This window comes from Mobula hypostoma, chromosome 12, assembly GCF_963921235.1.
Source record: "Mobula hypostoma chromosome 12, sMobHyp1.1, whole genome shotgun sequence".
NCBI lineage: Eukaryota > Metazoa > Chordata > Chondrichthyes > Myliobatiformes > Myliobatidae > Mobula > Mobula hypostoma.
This window is the reverse complement of record NC_086108.1, coordinates 112,482,945-112,506,718: the sequence shown is the minus strand read 5'-3', so window position 1 is coordinate 112,506,718 and position 23,774 is coordinate 112,482,945. Positions and strand designations below refer to the sequence as shown.

The following is a 23,774-nucleotide window of genomic DNA, read 5'->3' as shown; positions in this document are numbered from 1 at the left end:
TCTGCCACCAGCACATAGATTCATAGAAAAGTACAGCACAGAAACATTCCATTCAGCCCATCTAGTCTGTGCTGAACCATTTAAACCTCCTACTCCCATCGACCTGCACCGAGACAATAGCCCTCCATACCCCTACCCTCCATGTAACTGTCCATACCTCTGTTAAATATCTGGCAGCACCAGTGGAAATGACTAAACAGCCGACATTTCGGGCCAAGAGCCTTCTTCAGGACTGGAAAGGAAGAGGGAAGATGTCAGGAGAGGGGAAGGAGGGTAGCTAGAAGGTGATTGGTGAAGCCAGGAGGGCAGGATAGGTAAAGGGCTGTAGAGAAAGGAATCTGATCGGAGAGGAGACTGAACCATGGGAGAAAGGGAAAGAGGTGATAGGCAGGTGAGAAGATGCTGAGCAACACAAATGCTGGAGAAACTCAGCAGGTCAGGCAGCATCTATGGAGGGGAATAAACAGTTGATGTTTCAGGCCAAGACCCTTCAGCAGGACTGGAAAGCAAGGGTTCTCCTTTCTTTGCCATTTCTGTAATGTCTCTCATGGGTTCCAGATAGAAGGCCATGTTCTCTTGCCTTCTCCGTATAACCTTTTACCCCCAACTAATCAAGAACCTGTCAACCTCTGCTTTAAATATACCCAATGACTTGGCCTCCACAGCCGTCTGTGGCAATGAATTCCACAGATTCACCATTCTCTGGCGAAAGACATTCCTCATCTCTGTTCTAAATGGATGTCCCTCTATCCTGTGGCTGTGCCCTCTGGTCCTAGACTCCCCCCTCTATAGCAAACGTCCTCTCCACATCCACTCTATCTAGCATGTGCCCAAGACACCACAGTCTCCCTGGGTCCATGTCCAAGTACATTGGTGGGAGAGGTTTGGAGAGCTGTGGGCCAAACGTGGGGAGATGGGACTAGCTCACTGGGCATGGTTAGCATGGGCAAGATGGGCCAAAGGGCCAGTTTCTGTGTCGTGAGATTCTAGAGCAGGAACAATGCTTTTCTCTAATGGAAAAAAGGATGTGTGGATATGTAAAGATGCTATCAATGAACTAATGAGTTGGAGGAACTCAGCAGGTCAGGCAGTTCTATGGAAAGGAATAAAAAGTCACCATTTTGAGCCAAGATCCTTCCTCAAATGTTTATTCATTTTCATAGATGCTGCCTGACCTGCTGAGTTCCTCCTGCATTTTGTGGGTGTGTGTGTTACTCTGGATTTCCAGCATCACTTCTGTTAATAACAAACCAGAGGCTGGAATAAGTAAGACTCAGATCAGATTTTGATGTGATGCAACGAGACCTGGGTGTCATTGTACACCAGTCATTGAAAGTGGGCATGCAGGTACAGCAGGCGGTGAAAAAGGCGAATGGTATGCTGGCATTTATAGCGAGAGGATTCGAGTACAGGAGCAGGGAGGTACTACTGCAGTTGTACAAGGCCTTGGTGAGACCACACCTGGAGTATTGTGTGCAGTTTTGGTCCCCTAATCTGAGGAAAGACATCTTTGCCATAGAGAGAGTACAAAGAAGATTCATCAGATTGATTCCTGGGATGGCAGGACTTTCATATGAAGAAAGACTGGATGAACTAGGCTTGTACTCGTTGGAATTTAGAAGATTGAGGGGGGATCTGATTGAAACGTATAAAATCCTAAAGGGATTGGACAGGCTAGATGCAGGAAGATTGTTCCCGATGTTGGGGAAGTCCAGAACGAGGGGTCACAGTTTGAGGATAAGGGGGAAGCCTTTTAGGACTGAGATTAGGAAAAACTTCTTCACACAGAGAGTGGTGAATCTGTGGAATTCTCTGCCACAGGAAACAGTTGAGGCCGGTTCATTGGCTATATTTAATATATAGAGGGAGTTAGATATGGCCCTTGTGGCTACGGGGATCAGGGGGTATGGAGGGAAGGCTGGTGCAGGGTTCTGAGTTGGATGATCAGCCATGATCATAATAAATGGCGGTGCAGGCTCGAAGGGCCGAATGGCCTACTCCTGCACCTATTTTCTATGTTTCTATGTCCTCAGTGCTCAAACTGCAGTTTTTCTGTCGTTAACTCCCCGCTAAGGCGGATGTGAATAAGGATATAATTTTCCCACAGCAGGGACAATTAATTGAGTCTTTATTTGGATAACTAGAATTCTCTTAATGCTTAATTCGCTGTGACATGCTCCGAACCGATCGATCTGTGGCTGAACTTACAGTTGTGTAACTAAATACTTGAATTCAGGAAGCAGCGTTCTTGTCCGATATTTGTGAAACAGTGGCTTCTGGTATCGGTCAGCCATCCCCACCAGGCTGCTGTGAATTAAATGGGCCCTTGTAAGATATTGCATGACCCCTGGTTCTACTGACCCACAATTTAATTACCATCAGAACCTAATCTGAAGGAAAGGAGCTTTTCTTTTAAATTTCAAGAGGCAGTGCAGAACAGGCTCTTCACGCCCAGTAAGCCACACCACCCATTTTAACCCAGGACAGTTTACAACCTTCTGACCAGTATGTCTCTGGACTGTGGCAGGAAACCGGAGCACCCAAAGAAAGCCCATGCACACGGGAAGGAACACGCGCCGGGATTGAGCTCCGAATTCCAACACGCTCAGCTGTTGGAGTGTTGCTCTAAACTGCTACGCTACTGCGGTTCTGCGGCATCGTTTTTGCAAACAGTTGGCTTGGTAATGAAGACAGTTTTCAGCCCGAAATATCGACTGTGTGTTCCCTCCATAGACGCTGCTTGATCTGTTGGCCAGCACTTTGTGTGTGTTGCTTTGGATTTCCAGCATCTGCAGAATCTCATCGGACAGTGCAGCACAGGGACAGAACCGCCCACAACGTTGTGCTGACCCAGTTCAATTAGTAATTAAATGGCCAGCTAAACTAATCCCCTCTACCTACACAATGCCCCATCCTTCCATTTTCCTCACACTCATGCAGCTATCTAAACGCCTCTTAAAAGTCCCTCATGTATCTGTCTCTACCACCACTCCAAGCACCCACCACTCTGTGTAAAAACAACTTGCCCCTGACATCCCCTTTGAAATTACCCCTCTCACCTCAAATGCATGCCCTCTGGTATTAGACATTTCAACCCTGGGAAAAAAGATACTGTCTTTCTGCTCTATCTATCCCTCTCATAATCTTATAAACCTCTATCAGATCTCCCCTCAGCCTCCATCACTCCAGAGAAAACAACCCAAGTTTGTCCAACTTCTCATTATAGCCCACGCTCTCTAATCCAGGCAGCTTCCTGGTGAACCTCCTCTGCACCCTCTCCAAAGCCCCGACATCCTTCCCATACTGGGGTGACCGGAACCGTATGCAATACTCCAGATGCGGTCTAACTAGAGTTTTATACAGCTGCAACATAACTTCCTGACTTTTGCACTCAGTGCCTCGACTAGTAATGGAGTGACCAGAACTGTCATGTGTTGTGTTTAAAGTTTGTGTATTTTGTAGAGTCACTGAAACCATGAACAATTGCTGTAACATGTCAAAGACTTTCCCATTGACCGGTAGCATCAGTTGAGAGTTAACTCAGGTTAACAATGGCAGTGGGAATTTCTCACTTCTATCAATCATTACTTGACTTGTATGAGTTCTGTGTGATGTATTGATTAACAATCATCTGCATTCTACACAATCAATGTGTCTAGTCAAAGGGTGATGGGATTTGATTGGTTAAAATAAACATCTCTTTTTACCAACTCTTAATTTCCATATTTCCTTGTTTATTTTCCTCTGGGAGTTTTCTACAGTCATCAACTACTGCTCTCAATAGGGACACTCTGGATAAATTTGCTCGGGGCTCGACCATGGCCGTTGGGCCCACGCTGTCTATATGATAGCCTAGCCAGGGCAGCTTGCTCTCTGTATCGTCCTGTCGCCCATGCAACAGGCTCCCCCTTTTCCACTCAGCTGATCATTTCAAAGGAGCAACAGAGACCGATACAGTTTGGCACCAGCGGTGTCACAGGAGTTGCCAGTCAGCGCTGAACTTGACGTAGGGCTGCCTCAGGGACTCCTGCTTCAGGATTTACTCCCAAAGCCTTCCCCATGAGTGGGTATAGGCACAAGGCAACAGAGGTTTCAGATCAGAGTCTTTCTTCTTTGAGATGAGCCCCATCTGCCCAGATACTCTCACTAAATTTCCCAACTAGTTTCTAAAGTTTAAAGAACAACAATCTTTTACTTGTGATTACAGTAAGAGCCTTATAGCCTCCTGACTCAGATGTTAAATATTTTGCCCTTGTTTTGTTTTCGTGACTGCTTTCATTGTCTCACAACTCCCTGAGATCCCCACGGTCAATCCCAGCCACTTGATCACTTCAGATTTGACAGCTGACATTGACAATGTATAACTGTCCTGTAGAGTCACAGAGTCATACAGCACAGAAACAGGCCCTTTGGCCCCAAACAGCAACAGTTTATTCATTTCTACAGATGCTGCCTGACCTGCTGAGTTCCTCCAGCACTTTGTGTGTGTTGCTCTGGATTTCCAGCATCTGCAGAATCTCGTGTACCTGTCCAGGTGTCTTGCAAATATTGTTAATGCAGCTGCCTCCAACACTTCCCCTGGTAACTCGCTACATAAACATACCACCATCTTGGTGTAAATGTTGCCCCTCAGGTTCCTATTAAAGCTCTTCCTTCTCACCTCTGCCCTTGAATTCTTGATTCCCAAACCCCGAGAAAAAGACAGTGTCTTTTTACACCTCTGTAAGATCACCCCTCAGTCTGTTGTACCCCAGTGAAATCTGCTCATCCTCTCAACATAACCCAATCCCTCGAGTTCTGGCAACATCCTCTTGAATCTTTTCTGTCCACTTTCCAGTTTAATAGCATCTTATTCCCAAATTCTGGAACTCCCTCTCTGATTTTCTCTCTTTCTAATATATAAGAAAGGTGGCCTTGTGTTTCGCTGCGACCTGCTGGCCAGTCCAGTGAGACCACATGGAGGGTCTGGGTCATTAGTACCACCTCACTAACCGTCCCTTTGCCTGTTCCATTCAGCACCATCTGCCCACCTCACAACTAGCAGAGCCGGAGGTTCCAAGGACCAACAGAGGGCGCAGTAATGGGAGGTTTGCTGCCCGGTAGAGGTGTCACAGTGAGAGGCCGGCATGTAAGTACAGTCAGCAACCGGCAAAGGGCCGGTGGGGGAGAGGGGGAGGGTGGAAATCCAGTTTCAGACCAGGTAGACAGAGTGCATATAGTCACTGACTGACAGAGAGCAAGATAGGGGGAGGTCAGGATGCTGATACAGTCACTGACCGATAGAGGGGGAGACAGAGGGAGGTCTGGGTGCCGATACAGTCACTGACCAATAGAGGGGGAGTTAGAGGGAGATCTGGGTGCTGATACAGTCACTGACCGATAGAGGGGGAGATAAAGGGAGGTCAGGGTGCCAATACAGTCACTGACCGATAGAGGGGGAGATAGAGGGAGGTCAGGGTGCCAATACAGTCACTGACCGATAGAGGGAGGTCAGGGTGCTGATACAGTCACTGACCGATAGAGGGGGAGATAGAGGGAGGTCAGGGTGCCGACACAGTCACTGACCGATAGAGGGAGGTCTGTGTGCTGATACAGTCACTGACCGATAGAGGGGGAGATAGAGGGAGGTCAGGGTGCCAATACAGTCACTGACCGATAGAGGGAGGTCAGGGTGCTGATACAGTCACTGACCGATAGAGGGGGAGATAGAGGGAGGTCTGGGTGCCAATACAGTCACTGACCGATAGAGGGAGGTCTGGGTGCTGATACAGTCACTGACCGATAGAGGGGGAGTTAGAGGGAGGTCAGGGTGCCAATACAGTCACTGACCGATAGAGGGGGAGATAGAGGGAGGTCTGGGTGCCAATACAGTCACTGACCGATAGAGGGAGGTCTGGGTGCTGATACAGTCACTGACCGATAGAGGGGGAGTTAGAGGGAGGTCAGGGTGCCAATACAGTCACTGACCGATAGAGGGGGAGATAGAGGGAGGTCAGGGTGCCAATACAGTCACTGACCGATAGAGGGAGGTCAGGGTGCTGATACAGTCACTGACCGATAGAGGGGGAGATAGAGGGAGGTCAGGGTGCCGACACAGTCACTGACCGATAGAGGGAGGTCTGTGTGCTGATACAGTCACTGACCGATAGAGGGGGAGATAGAGGGAGGTCAGGGTGCCAATACAGTCACTGACCGATAGAGGGAGGTCAGGGTGCTGATACAGTCACTGACCGATAGAGGGGGAGATAGAGGGAGGTCTGGGTGCCAATACAGTCACTGACCGATAGAGGGAGGTCTGGGTGCTGATACAGTCACTGACCGATAGAGGGGGAGTTAGAGGGAGGTCAGGGTGCCAATACAGTCACTGACCGATAGAGGGGGAGATAGAGGGAGGTCTGGGTGCCAATACAGTCACTGACCGATAGAGGGAGGTCTGGGTGCTGATACAGTCACTGACCGATAGAGGGGGAGTTAGAGGGAGGTCAGGGTGCCAATACAGTCACTGACCGATAGAGGGGGAGATAGAGGGAGGTCAGGGTGCCAATACAGTCACTGACCGATAGAGGGAGGTCAGGGTGCCAATACAGTCACTGACCGATAGAGGGAGGTCTGGGTGCCGATACAGTCACTGACCGATAGAGGGAGGTCTGGGTGCTGATACAGTCACTGACCGATAGAGGGGGAGATAGAGGGAGGTCTGGGTCCCAATACAGTCACTGACCGATAGAGGGAGGTCTGGGTGCTGATACAGTCACTGACCGATAGAGGGGGAGATAGAGGGAGGTCTGGGTCCCAATACAGTCACTGACCGATAGAGGGAGGTCTGGGTGCTGATACAGTCACTGACCGACAGAGGGGGAGATGAGGGAGGTCTGGGTCCCAATACAGTCACTGACCGGTAGAGGGAGGTCTGGGTGCTGATACAGTCACTGACCGACAGAGGAGGAGATAGAGGGAGGTCAGGGTGCCAATACAGTCACTGACCGATAGAGGGAGGTCAGGGTGCTGATAGAGATACATGCACCTGCCGGGTGAGGGAGCAAGTCGACAGAGTGTAGATGCTGTCTGATAGAGAGGTCCGGGTGCTGAGCCTGTTCTGTGCAAGTACGATCAGCGACTGGTAGAGGGGACTGCAGTGAGAGGTCTGGGTGCAAATATGTTGCCGAATAGCAGGGAGCACGATAGAGGGAGCTCCGGGCGCAGCTATACTCGGTGGGGGTCAGACTGTTGCAGATAGAGTCTCCAAATGGCAGAGAACACAGTGAATGCATGTCTCTGCCGATAACATAACCAAGCAGCAGAGGGGGTGTACCAGGAGGTCTATGAACCAGCACAGAGGGCAGCAGCAGGAGGTCTGGGTGGGCACAAACAAGAGAAAATCTGCAGATGCTGGAAATCTAAGCAACATACACAAAATACTGGAGGAACTCAGCAGGCCAGGCAGCATCTTTTTTGTTACGCGTCAGCAGCAATAGATATGAAATTGAGTCAGGTTTTTATAAAGAAACAAGATTTATTAACCTCTACTCAAAAACATAGAAAAGTAAACAAACCACTAACTTAAACAGAAGTTAACAGTGTTATGCGTCTATAGTTATCAAGCAATCGAACTTAAAGACAGTTCTTAACAGATCTTACTCAAACACAGTCTAAAGGTGGTAGTTCAAAGAGTCCAAGTGATTTATGAAATAAGTGAGAGGAGAGACTTCCCAAACCAGCGATGAAGAAAAGACGAAACTGCTGACGCAGATCCCAGCCGAGAAATGCCTTGTCCGTAGAAATCACGAAGAATAAGATTTCTCACAGTAACCGATCTTTCGCAGGAGGTGGTCACCACACAACACCCGAGACCATCAGATGTTAACCAAAAGTGCGTGCCACAATACCCGTATGGACCATACCAAATGTCAGTCACATTCAAGGCACACAGAACGCCGTTGATTTCTTAGCTGCGTACGAAGCTGGCAAATTCTTCACTCTTGCTCTCTCTCTTTCCTCAATTACCTAACCACCGACTGTGACTCCCCAACAAAACAACTACGCAACAAACTGCGGTCTCCCCTTTTATACCGATTCGAACATGCCATCACATCATCCCAGTATCACGACCATTACATCATGCTCACAAGATACTCCCGGGACAGGTAACAATGTAAAAAAGTATAGTCGACGTTTTGGGCCAAGTCCCTTCATCAGGTCTGAGTAGGTACAGGTGCCAACACGTTATCAAGAAAACAATCTCTCCCTTAATGTTGCAAAAGCAAATGAGCTGGTTGTGGATTACAGGAGGAATGGAGACGGGCATCAATGGATCTGGGGTTGAGAGGGCGAACAGCTTTAAGTTCCTCGGCATCCACATCACCGAGGACCTCATGTGGTCTGTACACACCAGCGCAGACAGTTGAAGGTTGGTATGAGCCTCCAAATCCTAAAAACTTTCTACAGGGGAACAACTGAGAGCACCGTCTGGCCGCATCACTGCCTGGTATGGGAACTCAATCGCAGGACTCTGCAGAGAGTGGTGTGGACAGCCCAGCGCATCTGTAGTTGTGAACTTCCCACTATTCAGGACATTTACAAAGACTGATGTGTGAAATGGGCCCGAAGGATCATTACCGCAGCATAAGAGTCAGTGCCAACAGGCTCTGGGACAGCTTCTTCCACCAGGCCATCAGACTGATTAACTCACGCTGTATTTCTATGCTATCTTGACTATCCTGTTGTACATAGAATTTATTACAAATTACTATAAATTGCACATTGCACATTTGGACGAAGATGTAACCTAAAGATATTTACTCCTCATACATACGAAGGATGTAAGTAATAATTTGAATTCAATTCAGAGGGGGGGGCCGTACCAGATCTGTGTAGGCACAGGCGCCAACCGGCAGAGGGAGATGTAGAAGGAGGTCTGTACAAGTACAGGCGCCAACCGGCAGAGGGGGCTGTACCAGGATGTCTGAGCAGCTACAGGTACCAAGCAGCAGAGGGGGCCTGACCAGGAGGAATGTGCAGCTACAGGCGCCAACCAGCAGAGGGGGACGTCGCGGGATCTCTATGTACTCGCAACAGTCCGCCTCGGGCTGCTACTTGCCGCTCTGAACGGCGCTGAGGGTCAGCATGGCAGACGGGCCGAGTGACCCCCTGTCCTACTTCGCCGCCTACGGGAGCTCGGACTCGGAGTCGGACACGGAGCCGGAGGCGGAGGCGGTCTCGCCGGAAGCCCGGGTTGCCGAGAGCAACGCGCAACCGGGCCCGCGCCTCGCTCTCCCCGGCCCCGAAGAGCTGTTCGGCCACGTGTCCCGGCCCAGCTTCTTGAGCGACCCGCGGAAGGGTCGCATCGACTGGGAGCGCCGGCTGGTGCGAGCCCCGGAGGAGGTGAGGGGGCGCGGAAAGGGGTCCATAAAGGAGGGGTCATAGGTCCGTGGGCGGAGCAACCGGCGTGGGCGGGGCCATGCCAAAGGGGCGGGGCCAGAGGCTCTGGGCGGAGCAAGGGTCCGTGTCCCGAGTCCCGAGGATCTGTGGGCAGCGTAAGGAATCTGGGATGTGGAGACCGGGTATATCATGGAATCAGCATATCTTTTTATGGAAAACCTACATCTACAGCACAATACAGGCCCTTCGGCCCACAAAGCTGTCCCAAACATGTCCCTGCCTTAGAACTACCCAGGCTTTACCCATGGCCCTCTATTTTTCTAACCTCCATGTATCCATCCAGGAGTCTCTGAAAAGACCCTGTCGTTTCCGTCTCCACCTCCATCACCGGCAGCCCATTCCACACACTCACCACTCTGTGTAAAAAACTTACCCCTGACATCTCCTTTGGACCTACTTCCAAGCACCTTAAAACTGTGACCTCTGGTGTTGCTATTTCATAGTCATAGTCATACTTTATTGATCCCGGGGGAAACTGGTTTTCGTTACAGTTGCACCATAAATAATTAAATAGTAATAAAACCATAAATAGTTAAATAGTAATATGTAAATTATGCCAGGAAATAAGTCCAGGACCAGCCTATTGGCTCAGGGTGTCTGACCCTCCAAGGGAGGAGCTGTAAAGTTTGATGGCCACAGGCAGGAATGACTTCCTATGACGCTCTGTGCTGCATCTCGGTGGAATGAGTCTCTGGCTGAATGTACTCCTGTGCCCACCCAGTACATTATGTAGTGGATGGGAAACACTGTCCAAGATGGCATGCAACTTAGACAGCATCCTCTTTTCAGACACCACCATCAGAGAGTCCAGTTCCATCCCCACAACATCACGGCTTTACGAATGAGTTTGTTGATTTTGTTGGTGTCTGCTACCCTCAGCCTGCTGCCCCAGCACACAAAAGCAAACATGAAAGCACTGGCCACCACAGACAACCCTCTAACTATCCACACAATCAATGCCTCTCATCATCTTATACACCTCTATCACGTCACCTCTCCTCCTCCGCCACTTCAAGGAGAAAAGGCTGAGTTCACTCAACCTATCCTCATAAGGCATGCTCCTCAATCCAGGCAACATCCTTGTAAATCTCCTCTGCACCCTTTCTATGGCTTCCACATTCTTCCTGTAGTGAGGCGACCAGAACTGAGCACAGTACTCCAAGTGGGGTCTGACCAGGGTCCTGTATATCAATGCAGCAGTGAAGCAGGCACAACAGTGGATACGTTTCGTTAGGAGTTTGAGGAGATTTGGCATATCACCAAAGACTTTCTCAAATTTTAACAGATGTACTGTGGAGAGCATTCTAACAGGCTGCATCACTGTCTGGTATGGTGGGGGGGGGGGTGAGTGGACAGGATGGAAGTAAGCTGCAGAGAGTTGTAAACTCAGTCAGCTCCATCATGGGCACTAGCCTCTGTAGTATCTACAACATCTTCAGGGAGTGATGCCTCAGAAAGGCGGCGGCCATCATTAAGGACCACCACCACCCAGGACATGCCCTCTCATTGCTATCGACAGGAAGGAGGTACAGAAAACCTGAAGGCACACACTCAATGATTCAGGGACACCTTCCTCCCCTCTGCAGTCTGATTTCCAAATGGGCATTGAATCACCCATGACCACCACCTCACTATTTTTATTAAGATACAGCATGGGAGAGGCTGCCTGGTCCTTTGAGCAATGCTACCCAGCAATCCCAATTTAATTCTAGCCTAATCACGGGACAATTTACAATGACCAATTAACCTACTAACCGGTACATCTTTGGACTGTGGGAGGAAACTGGAGCTCCCAGAGGAAACCTGTGCAGTCACAGGGAGAATGCAGAGACTCCTTACAGGCAGTGTTGGGAATTGAACCTGGGTCGCTGGTACTGTGGAAGTGTTGTGCTGACCACTGTGCTACTGTGCCGCCCTTTCTATTTCTATTTTTGCACTAGTAATTTAACAATTTAATATATATTTACTGTAATTCAGTTTTTTTGTATTATTGTGTATTGCATTGTTCTGTTGCCACCAAGTCACCAAATTTCATGACATATGCCGGTGATATTACACCTGACTCTGAGGCTAGAGGAGAGGAGAGGACAGGGCGGGGGTCACAGATCGAGGTGGTCCCTGGAGGGTGGTTTCAGGATCAGAATATCGGGTTGAAAATATATTTATTTTATTTAACAATATGGTGCAGAACAGGCCCATTCTGCCCTTTGAGCCGTGCCAGCCAGCAAGCCCGGATTTAACTCTAACCTGATTATGGGACAATTTACAATGACTAATGAACCTACTGAGGGTGTCATGGAATGGTGGTTAGCGCAAGGCGTCGCGAGTTGGAAGTTCAGTCCTGGTGTCCTCGTCCTCTGTAAGGAGTCTCCGTACGTTCTCCCTGTGGAATGCTTCAGTTTCTTCCTACGGTCCAGTGATGAAACGGGTAGGTTTATTAGTCAGTATAAATTGTCCTGTGATTAGGTTTGGGTTAAATTGGGGTTGTCAGGGGTTGCTGGTGGCCCAGCTCGAAGGGAGGAAGGGCCTATTCCACGTGGTATCTCTAAATAGACAAATAAATATTAAACTATACTGTGAGAAGAAACCAGACTGCCTGGAAAAATGCCACGCATTCCACAGGGATCATTAGCATAGATTGTCAAATTTGTTGTTTTGCCACAGCAGTGCAATAAAAACTATGAACCACAGGAAGATACACGTTAATAAATACGTAGTGCAAATAAGGAGAGGCGAGAATGCTGTAGGTGAGTAACTGGACAAGGAGGGGAAGCACACAGCCAGTGCAGAGCACCCCTGTGACCGTTCCCCTCAGTAGTAAGTACACAACTTGAGATACCAGAGGAGCACGGCCACCCAGGTGAAGCCACGATGACCGGGTCTCTGGCACCCAGTCAGAAGAGCAGAGTGGTGAAGAGGACTGTAGTGGTGATAGGAGATACCTTGCTCAGAGGAACGGAGATGAGGTTCTGTGGGTGTGATAGAGACATCCAGATGGTATGCTGACTCCCTGGTGCCAGGATCTGGGATATCTCAGATCGTGTCCATGGCATTGTCAAAGGTGAGCGTGCTCAGCCAGAAGTCGAGGTACATATTGGCACCAGTGCCATTGGTAAACAAGGTGAGGAGGTCCTGAAGAGAGATCTTAGGGAGTTAGGTAGAAAGCTGAGAAACGGGACCTCTATGGTAGTAATCTCTAGATTGCTGCATGTGCCACATGCCACTGAGGGTAGGACTAAGATGAATATGCAGGTGAGTGCGTGGCTGAGGAACTGGTGCAGGGGGCAGGGGTTCAGATTTATGGATCATTGGGATCTTTTCTGGGAAAGGTATGACCTGTACAAAAGGGACAGGTTACACCTAAACCAGAGGGTCAAACCGTAGAGCACAGGCCGTGGACCTCAGTTTAGAGATCATAGACCACAGACCGCAGAGTACAGGCCGTGGAGCTTAGGCCAGAGACCATCTGGTTGGTGAGAGTTGTTTGGGAGGGTTTAAACTAATTTGGCAGGGGGATGGGAACTGGAGTGATAGTGCTGAAGATGAGGTAACAGTGGCAATGTGCAGTGAGGAGAGGCTGTTGATAGGACAGTCAACAGGATGAGTTGCAATGTAAGAGGTGGATAAAATCGAAAAGGGTGAATACAGGACTGAAGGTGTTGTATCTGAATACGTACAGTATATGGAATAAGGTCGATGAACTTGCAGCACAGTTGCAGATTGGCAGATATGATGTTGTAGGCATCACTGAATCATGGCTGAAAGATTATAACTGGGAGCTTAATGTCCAAGGATACACATTTTATTGAAAGGACAGGCAGGAAGGTGTTGCTCTGTTGGTAAAAAATGAAATCAAATCATTAGAAAGAGGTGACAAAGGGTTAGAAGGTGTTGAATCATTGTAGATAGAGCTAAGTAAAAAGACCCTGATGGGAGTTGTATACAGACTCCCAAACTGCAGTAGTAAGGATGTGGCCGACAAGTTATAGTGGGAGATAGAAAATGCAGCCAAAAGCGCAATGTTACAATAGTCACGGGGGATTTCAATATGCAGGCAGAGTGGGAAAATCAGGTTGGCGCTGGATTACAGGAGGGGGATTTTCTAGAGTGCCTACAAGTAAGCTTTTTTAAGCAGTTTGTGATTGAGCCCTCCAGGGGATCAGCTACTCTGCATTGGGTGTTGTGCAATGAACTGGAATTGAAGAGAGCTCAAGGTAAAAGAACCCTTAGGGATGATTGCATTCACCCTGAAATTTGAGAAAGAGAAGCTAAAGTCAGATGTATCAGCATTGCAGTGGAGTAAAGGGAATTACAGAGGCACCAGAGAGGATCAGTCTGGTCAAAACTGAGTGGAAAAGAACACTGGCAGGGATGATGGCAGAGCAGCAGTGGCTGGAATTTCTGGAAGCAATTCAGAAGGCTCAGGATAAGGACAGCTCGAAGAGGAAGAAATATTCTAAAGGAAAGATGACACAACCATGACTAATAGGACAAGTCAAAGCCAACATAAAAGCCAAAGAGAGGGCATATAATAGAGCAAAAATTAGTGGGAGGCAGAGGATTGGGAAGTTTTAAAAAACCAACAGAAGGCAACTAAGAAAATCATTAAGAAGGTAAAGATGGTATATAAAAATAAGCTAGCCAATAATATTGAGGAGGATAGCAAATATTTCTTCAGATACATAAAGTGTAAAAGAGAGATGAGAGTGGGATATTGGACTGCTGGAAAATGATGCTGGAGGTGTAGTAATTGGGGACAAGGAAATGGCGGATGAACTGAATAAGTGTTTTGCGTCAGTCTTCACTGTGGAAGACACTAGCAGTTTGGTGGAAGTTCCAGGTGTCAGGGATTATGAGGTGTGTGAAGTTACCATAACTAGAGAGAAGATTCTTGGGAAACTGAAAGAGCTGAAGGTAGATAAGTCACCTGTACCAGCTGGTGTACACCCCAGAGTTCTGAAAGGTGGCTGAAGAGATCGTAGAGGCATTAGTAGTGCTCTTTCAAGAATCACTAGATTCTGGAATGGTTCCGGAAGACTGGAAAATTGCAAATGTCATTCCACTCTTCAAGAAAGGAGAAAGGCAGAGGAAAGGAAACAATAGGCCAGGTAGTCTGACCTTAGTGGTTGGGAAGATGTTGGAGTAATTATTAATGATGAGGTCTCAGGGTACTTTGAGGCACACGATAAAATAGACCGTAGCACGGTTTCCTCAAGGGAAAATCTTGCCAGACAAATCTGTTGGAATTCTTTGAAGAACTAACAAGCAGGATAGACAAAAGAGAATTGTTGATGTTGTGTACTTGGATTTTCAAAAGGCATTTTATAAGGTGCCACACAAGGCTGCTTAACAAGCTGTGAGCCCGTGGTATTACAGGGAAGATTCTAGAATGGATAAAGCAGTGGCTGGTTGGCAGGAGGCAAAGAGTGGGAATAAAGGAGCCTTTTCTGGTCGGCTGCCATTGACTAGTGGTGTTCCACAGCGGTCTGTGTTGGGACCGATTCTACGTTGTATGTCAATGGTTTGGCATGTGGCCATATTTGCAGACTATATGAAGATAGGTGGAGGGACAGGTAGTTTTGAGGATGTAGAGAGGCTACAGAAGGACTGAGGTTAGGAGAATGGGCAGGGCGAGGTCCAGGTGTCAGTAGTCTCAGGGTAGGGTCAGGTAGTATTGAGTGGGGCAACAAGACATCAAAACAAAGCCCTCTATTGGGTAGTTAGAAATGTTGATGATACCCAAAAGTCCTGGCTGATGATCTTTATTTGTCACATGTACATAGAAACATCAACACATACAGTGAAATGCAGCAATTGTGTCACTGACTAACACAGTCCCACGATGTGCTGGGTCACCATGCTTCTGGCACCAACATAATATAACCAAAACTCACTTTGGACTGTGGGAGGAAAGGAGAGTACCTGGTGGGCAGGCGATCACTGGGAGAACGTGCAGGCTCCTTACAGACAGTGGTGGGAATTGAACCCAGATCGCTGATGCTGTTGTACTCACCACTTCACTACCATGCATTTGTCATGGTGGCAGAAGGATGAGATGTAGTTATTATCACATTGCTGTTTAGTTTTCTTTATTTACAGCTACAGCGTGGACTAGGGTTATCTATTTAACCCTAGCCTAATCACAAGGCAACTTACAATGACCAATTAACCTACTCACCGGTAATTCTTTGGGCTGCGGGAGGAAACTGGAACACCCAGAGCAAACCCACAGAGTCCATGGGGAGGGCATGCAAACTCCTTAGAGGGTGCCAGACTCGAATGCCCTGAGCTGTAACAGCGTTGTGCTAACCGTTACAGTACCATGGCGCCTTCTGGGAGGCTGCTGTAACGTAAGCAGCTGTCGCTTCACAAAACCAACCTTGCGATATACAATTGCTTAACTGGTACTTTGGGATTAGTAAAAACTCAAGAGAAAACGTCCTTATTTCTGTGGCTGCTCAGTTCATTTCTAATCAGCATTTCAGTATTGAATGCCTTGTCTTATGAAGAGCATTTGATGTCTCTGGGCCTGTATTCACTAGAAACCTAATTGAAACCTAACGAATGGTGAAAGTCCTTGATACAGGAGTCTAAGACCAGAGGGCACAGCCTCAGAATAGAGGGACATCCTCTTAGAACGGAGATGAGGAGGAATTTCTTTTGCCAGGGAGTGGTGAATCTGTGAAATTCTTTGCCATAGGCAGCTGTGGAGGCCACGTCTTTATGCATATTTAAGGCAGAGGTTGATAGATTCTTCATTGGTTGGGGCATAATGGGATACGGAGAGAAGACAGGAGATTGGGGCCGAGAGGAAAATTGGATCAGCCGTGATGAAATAGCGGAGCAGATTTGATGGGCCAAATGGGCTAATTCTGCTCCTATATTTTATGTTCAAATTGCCAGCCACCGAGAGAGTTCAAGGTGTGGAGAAGCAATGCCGTACCGCCACCGGAAACCTACGCAGTGGAGGAGAGGAAGGCGCCATCGGGTGCAGACATGGCGGTGAGGTGGTCGAGCATGTACCAGGACAACGGGGAGGATGCTCCTCAGCGCACGTCAGGCCTACTTGCTGAGGCAGCAGAGGTCACTGGGTCAGGTGGGTGCAGCCCCAATCACAGTTCAGTGAACTTATTATCAAAGTACATATACATCACCATACACAATCCCAAGGTTCATTTTCTTGCAGGCATTTACAATAACTACAAAGACACACAATAGAATCGATGGAAGACTGCACTCGACAACCACTGTGCAAAAATCAACACTGAGCACTGAGGAGTTCAAATTTCATAATATCAAAGTACATATATGTCACCATGTGTCCTTGAGCAAGGTACTTAACATTGCCCACACATTGTTCTGCGGCGACACCGGTGCCAAGCTGTGAGGGTCGTAATGCCCTTCCCTTGGACAACATCGGTGTCGTGGAGAGGGGAGACTTGCAGCATGGGCAACTGCCGGTCTTCCATACAACCTTGCCCAGGCCTGCACCCTGGAAACCTTCCAAGGCGCAAATCCATGGTCTCACGAGACTAACGGATGCCTATATGTGTCACGGTGTACAGCCCTGAGATTCATTTTCTTGTGGGCATACTCAATAAATCCAGTAACTATAATAGAATCAGTGAATCACTGCACCAACAGGGCGGACAACCAGTGCACAAACCACAAGTACAAAGAGAAAAAAGATAATGATACAAGCACAATCAAGTGGCCAGCATCATTCACCAAAATCTTGCTTTAAAATACAAAGTCAAAAGAGACAAAATACCTTACTATAAATAAAAGTCTGATGCAGTTTTAGGTTCAGAGTCCTATAAATTATATTATGACTGATCTATCATTACAGATAGGACAGTCCATAATAACCGGCTGGATATAATATTACAGGATAAACAATCAAGAACAACTTAATAGATATAGCCATTCCAAACGCACATACCATACAGAGATCAGTAAGTGAAAACACCAGAAATATGCTGAATTAGAAGAGCAGTTGAAAACTTTGGACCATGAACAGGGTGTATATTGTCCCAATAGTAATATCTACAACTGATATCATCCCGAAGTCACTTTAAAGCAGCATTAAACAATTAGACCTATGCAGCAATATTTATGTAAATCTCTGGAAAGTTACAATACTAAACTCCACTAGAATAGTCTGAAAGTTCCTAACAATTGACAAATGAGTGTGCTTGGCTATGCCCATCCCTCTGGTTTTGCCATCTTGAGCTGGGAACAGTTCAGTGATGGGGTGAGTTACCCCTCTGGTTCACGAGCCTGATGGCTGAGGGGTAATAATTGTTCCTGAACCTGGTGCTGAGGGTTCTAAGGCACCTGTACCTTCTTCCTGATGGCAACAGTGAGGAGAGAGCATGACCTGGGTGGTGAGAGTCCCGGATGACGGATGCTGCTTTCTTGCGACAGCACTCCATATAGATGTGCAGAATCTCGGGTGGAAACGAGAGAGAGGGTGTACAGGAGCGAGATATACCAGCTAGATGTCGCAGTAACAACCTCACACTCAATTTCAGTAAGACCAAAGAGCTGATTGTAGACTTCAGAAAGGGTAGGATGAGGGAGCACGAACCAATACTCAGAGATGAGAAGTGAAGAGAGTGAGCAATTTCAAGTTCCTGTGTGTCAAGATCTCTGAGGATCGAACCTTGTGCCATCCTATCAATACAGCTATAAGGAAGGCAAGTCAGCAGCTATACTTCGTTAAGAGTGAGGAGATTTGGTTTGTTACCTAAGACACTCGAAAACTTCTATAGATGTGCTGTGGAGAGCATTCTGACAGGCTGCATCACTGTCTGGTGTGGAGGGGCTACTGCACAGGACCGAAAGAAGCTGCAGAAAGTTGTAAATCTAGTCAGTTCCATCTTGGGTACTGGCCTACAAAGTACCCAGGACATCTTCAAATAAAGGTGTCTCAGAAAGGCAGCATCCATTATTAAGGACCCCCATCACCCAAGGGCATGCCCTTTTCTCACTGTTACAATCAGGTAGGAGGTACAGTCCGCAATTCAGGAACAGCTTCTTCCTCTCTGCTATATATATACACACACACTTACTGTTATTGATTACTTTTTTTGTATATTATCACATATTGCATTGTACTGCTGCTGCTAAGTTAACAAATTTCATGACATATGCCAGTGGTATTAAGCCTGATTCTGAGTTTTAGATGTCATGCCCAATCTTCACATTCAGACGTAGAGGCACTGCCGTGCTTTCTGTGTAAGGGCAGTTGCGAGCTGCGCCCAGGACAGGTCCCCTGAGAAATTTAAAGTTGCTGATCCTCTCCAGCTCTGACCCCCCGATGAGGACTGGCTCACGGACTGGCCCGAGTTCACCCTCCTGAAAGAAGAACTTATGTCGGCCTCAGAGACTGAAATCACGGTGTTAACGGTCAGAGCGAGCATGGAAGGCGTTGAGCTCGTCTGGAAGTGAAGCCCTGTTGTCACCTATGCTGCTCAGTTTCACTTTGGAAGAGGTAGTAGCGTTCAAGCCCTGCCACAGTTGTCGAGCGTTCCTCACTGATTTGGTTTCGTCTGGAATTATCACTTCGCCTGTGACATGGCTTTCCTGAGATTCTACCTGGACTTCTTGTTTCTTACTCGGTCGCCAGGCCTGAATGCCTCTGAGCTGGCCGTCAGTAAATGGTTGGGAAGACCTTGAATGATTTTGTGGGGATGCTCTCGTCTACGACTGTTTTTATAAAGTCCATGTATTCATTCAGATCTGCTGACGAGTCCTTGAACACAGCCCAGCCCGCCGACTCAAAGTAATCCCATAGCCTCTCCTCTGCCTCCCGCGAACACCTCTTGGTTGTCCTAATTCTGGAGGCTTGCTCTACTCTGCCTCTATGTGAGCTGTGTATCAGATACTATGGTTAGTAGCTCAGGGACGCCTCAGGGGACTGTCCTGCCCCCTTCTGTTCACCGTCTACACCTTGGACTTCGGATACAACTCGGATTCATGCCGCCTTCAGAAGTTTTCGGACGATTCGGTGGTTGTGGGCTGTGTCAGTCGGGGTCAAGAGGCTGAGTACAGAAGAGTGGTGGACAATTTTGTTGAGTGGTTTGGGCTGAATTACCTGCAGCTCAACATCACTAAGTCAAAGGAGTTTGGTGGTGGACTTCAGGAAGGTGAAACCACCCTGTATTCCCATCTCCATCAAGGGAACGGATATGGAAGTCATCTGGGACTACAAATACCTGGGAACTCACCTGGACAATAAACTAGACTGGACTAAAAATACAGGGGCTGGTACTAGAAAGGACAGAGCCGACTGTACTTCCTGAGGAGGCTCCGGTCATTCAACGTCTGCAGTGCTATGCTGCAGATCTTCTACGAGTCAGTGGTGGCCAGCATTCTGTTCTACGCTGTGGTCTGCTGGGGCAGCAGGGTGAGAGCAGCTGATGCCAAGGAGATTGAGAAGCTCGTCAGGAAGGCTGCTTCTGTTCTGGGGTGGAACTGGGTTCCCTGGTGGCTGTGTCTGAGAGGAGCATTATGGACCATCCCTCTCACCCCTCCATGACGTACTGGACAAACAGAGCAGCATCTTTAGTCCACCGAGGCTCACCGCTGAACACCACAGGAGATCCTTTCCCCCTGTGGCTATAAGACTCTACAACTCCTCAAGTATACAAGTGTATGGTTTCATTGCACATCTGTATTTTGCACTATTTTTAATGCACATTTTGTGTTTTTTCGTACCTCAATGTTTATGTTTTGTATTTTAAAGTATATATTTCTGACTGAGCAACCTGCAACAATAATTTCCTTTGGGATAAATAAAGTTTTATCTTATCTTATGTGGGTGGGAGAAGGGATAGCCAAGTGATGAGAGTTTCTGAAATGCTGTCTGGTACAAACTCCTTACAACAGAGATTTCGTTTGTTGGGACCTCTAGTGCTACTGGTGCTAGTGAGCAGTTTTGGGTCCCTTTTCTAAGAAAGGATGTGCTGGCATTGGAGAGGGTCCAGAGGAGCTTCACGAGAATGATTCCGGTAATGAAAGGGTTTATGTACGAGGTACATTTCATGGCGCTGGGCCTGTACTCGCTGGAGTTCAGAAGAATGAGGGGAGATCTCATGGAAACCTATTGAATATTAAAAGGCCTCGATAGAGTGGATGTGGAGAAGATGTTTCCTATGGCGGGGGAGTCTTGGGCCAGAGGGAACAGCCTTGGAACAAAGGGACATCCTTTTAGAACAGAGATGAGGAGAAATTTCTTTAACCAGAGGGTAGGGAATCAGTGCAATCCATTCCCACAGACAACTGTGGAGGCCAAGTCATTGGGAACATTTAAAGCAGGGGTTGATAGATTATTGATTAGTCAGGGCATCAAAGGTTACGGGGAAAAGGCAGGAGAATGGGATTGAGAGGGTTAATAAATCAGCCAGGATGGAATGGCGGAGCAGACTTGATGGGCCAGTAGCCCAATTCTGCTTCTATATCTTATGGTGTTATTGACGGGTATTTTCTCTGCCTTTCAGATGAGGAGAATAGCGAGGAACCTTCTGGCAAGAAACGTAAAGTGGAGACGTTCCAGCAGAAGGAGAAGAGGAAACGGAATGAGGGGCAGGCCAACAGGGAGAAGAGTTTCGTTGAGGAAGAAAAGCGAATCCTCAGGCAGGAGTTCTGCTTCAAGGAGTGAAATGCCCTGTGGCTAAATGTAGCATACACTGAGTTCCCTCTGCTTGTCCACAATCACAGTGGCTGCTGTCCTCGCAAACCAGAGGCTTCGTTATTGTCACAAAGCCAGAGCCAGACTGTCAGTTGTGTGTGGAAGACACAGCCAAAGGGACATAAGACATGGAGCAATATTAGGCCATTTGGGCCATCAATTCTGTTCTGCCATTCCACCACGGCTGATTTATTATCTCTCTCAACCTCAATCTCCTACTTTTTCCCTGTAACCTCTATTCTGAGGCTGTGCCCTCTGGTCCTAGACTCTCCCACTACAGGAAAAGTCCTGTCCACTTTCATAATGCGATAATTTTCAATGAGATCCCCCCTCATTTTTCTAAATTCCATTGAGTACAGGCCCAGAGCCACCAAACGCTCCTCATACAACTCCGTGTGGAACATGAAATATCCGGTGAAGTGTGTGTATTGATTACTGGATTCCTTCAGGTGTATAGGGAAGAGACTCCCTTAAGCTGTGCCAATAGCAGGCAAACTATCAAACGTTGCGACACAGACTTGATACGGCATTGTTAATTTAACAAGCACCGTGAGATGTTTTCTGGGCACGGTGCAGTGAAGAGAGTACTGCTCAAAGGGAAGGTTGACTGGTCACATTTTCTGTTGTGTAACTGGTGAACTGGCATCTTAACAACATGATCCACTTTCTTCATGCATTTACTATTAAAGGTATTTTTTCCAGCATTCCTAGTCTGCTGAATGTTGAATATGTAACGAGTTCAAGTTCAACCATACGCATGGAGATAGCTAAACCTCTGGGGCCAAGGTGCAAAACCACTGTACCAACAGTCACACACAGCACAGATAGCATATAAACATCATTAACAAAAACATATTACCATCATGGCTACCGGAATTTGTCTGTAATGTAAGTGGATAAAGTGGTAAGGAAGGCGTTTGACTTGCTTGCCTTCGTTGGTAGGGGCGTTGAACAGACCCTAAGACAGTGGAGCAGAATTAGGCTACTGGGCCCATTAAGTCTGCTCCACCATTCGATCATGGCTGATTTACACTCAGTGGCCACTTTATTAGGTTCCTCCTGTTCCTTCTTTGCTGTAGACCTTCCACTTTAACTTTTGATACGTGTGTTTAGAGATTACTGTGTAATGTCAGTTTGAACTACTGTCCCTTAAACCAATCTGGCTATTTTTCCCTGACATCTCTCATGAACAAGGTGTATTTGCCCACAATCTACCACTCACTGTATTTTTTTTTTGTTTTTCCACATAATTCTCTGTGAACTCCAGAGATAATTACGCATGAAAACCCCAGGAGATGCGCAGTTTTTGAGATAGTCAAACCACCCTGTCTGGCACCAACAGCCAAAGTCACTGAGATCACACTTGTCCCCATTCTGAAGTTTGGTCTGAAGAGCAATTGAACCTCTTGACCATGTCTGCATGCTCTTATGCATCAAGTGGCTGATACACGATTGGCTGATATTTACATTAATGAGCAGCTGTACCTAATAACCTGGCCACAGAGTGTATTTTCCCTCTCAACACCATTCCCCTGCCTTCTTTCTGTAACATTGGACACACTTGCTAATCTATCAACCTATAACATAGAACATTACAGGCCCTTCAGCCATGATGTTTTGCCAAACTTGTAACTGAGAAAAGGTTAACGTGGAAATGAAGAATGTACTGTTCCTCTCTGTACAGATGCTGACTGACGTGCTGAGTGTTTCTATATTTATTAAATTCAGTGTTCAAAGTACAATTGTTATCAAAGTATGTATACCATATACAACCTTCAGATTCATTTTCATGCAGGCAGTCACAAGGCAAAGAAGCACAATAGAATCCATAAAAAATCCCACAGCATAAAGACCAAACATCCAATGTGTGAAAAAGAAAGAACAAATTGTGCAAACAATTTAAAAAAAAAGCAAACAAACAATTCACAGAACCTGGACTAGAGTCCCCGAAAGTGAGTTCAGTGCCACAGAGCCAGTTCAACACAATAACTGGTCCAGGAACTGAATGGCTGCAGGCCCCAGCCACAGAGCCAGGTTCAGCACTAAGGCGAGTGTGGATGGAAAACCTCACAAAGCAGTGAGCTGAACACCAGTTTGTCCTCCACAGTTGGCCTCAATGCCTTCATCTTTTTAATGTAGCTTGGCGCTTAAATCGGCTATTTCATTCAAATCAGTTCATTGTCCATTCTTGAGCCTGGGCCCTGCTGCTGCAGGTCTGGCCCTAAATCTGCTCCAGCAATGGCTGCTGGGGCCATACCTGCATTCTCGAGAGTCCAGTTTGCTAAATATTTCAGAATACCACAAAAATACCAGGTCATACAGATGGTTCAAAATAACCTCTCGCAGCAGGAAATTACAGGCTGCAGGTTACAGTGATTGTCGTTCTGAAAAAGTATATTGAGTGGAATTATTAGTAGTTTTGTTAGCTGCCTGCAGTGTCGCCATGTCTTGCAAATGCCATCTAACCCTTCCCTCCCACATAACCCTCCATTTTTCTATCGTCCATGTGATTATTTTAGAGTTTCTTAAATGTCCTTAATGTGTCTGCCTCTACCGTCACCCTTGCCAGGGCACTCTACACACCCACCAGTCTCTGTGTAAACAAAACCCTACCTCTCACATCCTTGTACTCTCCTCCAAT

At 47.3% G+C, this 23,774-nt stretch overlaps 1 protein-coding gene across 1 annotated transcript; it reads left to right on the top strand.

The window, feature by feature from the left end:
• Window positions 1-9,032: 9,032 nt before the first annotated feature.
• Window positions 9,033-22,873, top strand: c12h1orf52 (chromosome 12 C1orf52 homolog). The gene is made up of 3 exons (XM_063064800.1): window positions 9,033-9,381; window positions 16,342-16,534; window positions 20,943-22,873. The coding sequence occupies exons 1-3, from the start codon at window positions 9,124-9,126 to the stop codon at window positions 21,101-21,103; spliced, it is 612 nt and encodes a 203-aa protein (XP_062920870.1). The 5' UTR covers window positions 9,033-9,123; the 3' UTR covers window positions 21,104-22,873.
• Window positions 22,874-23,774: the final 901 nt, after the last annotated feature.

Excerpts from the sequence above, each read along its gene's own strand:
- c12h1orf52 (XM_063064800.1), top strand. The coding sequence starts at position 9,124 with ATGGCAGACGGGCCGAGTGACCCCCTGTCCTACTTCGCCGCCTACGGG. Across the intron at positions 9,382-16,341 it reads TGGTGCGAGCCCCGGAGGAG|CCACCGAGAGAGTTCAAGGT; the intron begins GTGAGGGGGCGC and ends TCAAATTGCCAG. Across the intron at positions 16,535-20,942 it reads AGCAGAGGTCACTGGGTCAG|ATGAGGAGAATAGCGAGGAA; the intron begins GTGGGTGCAGCC and ends TCTGCCTTTCAG.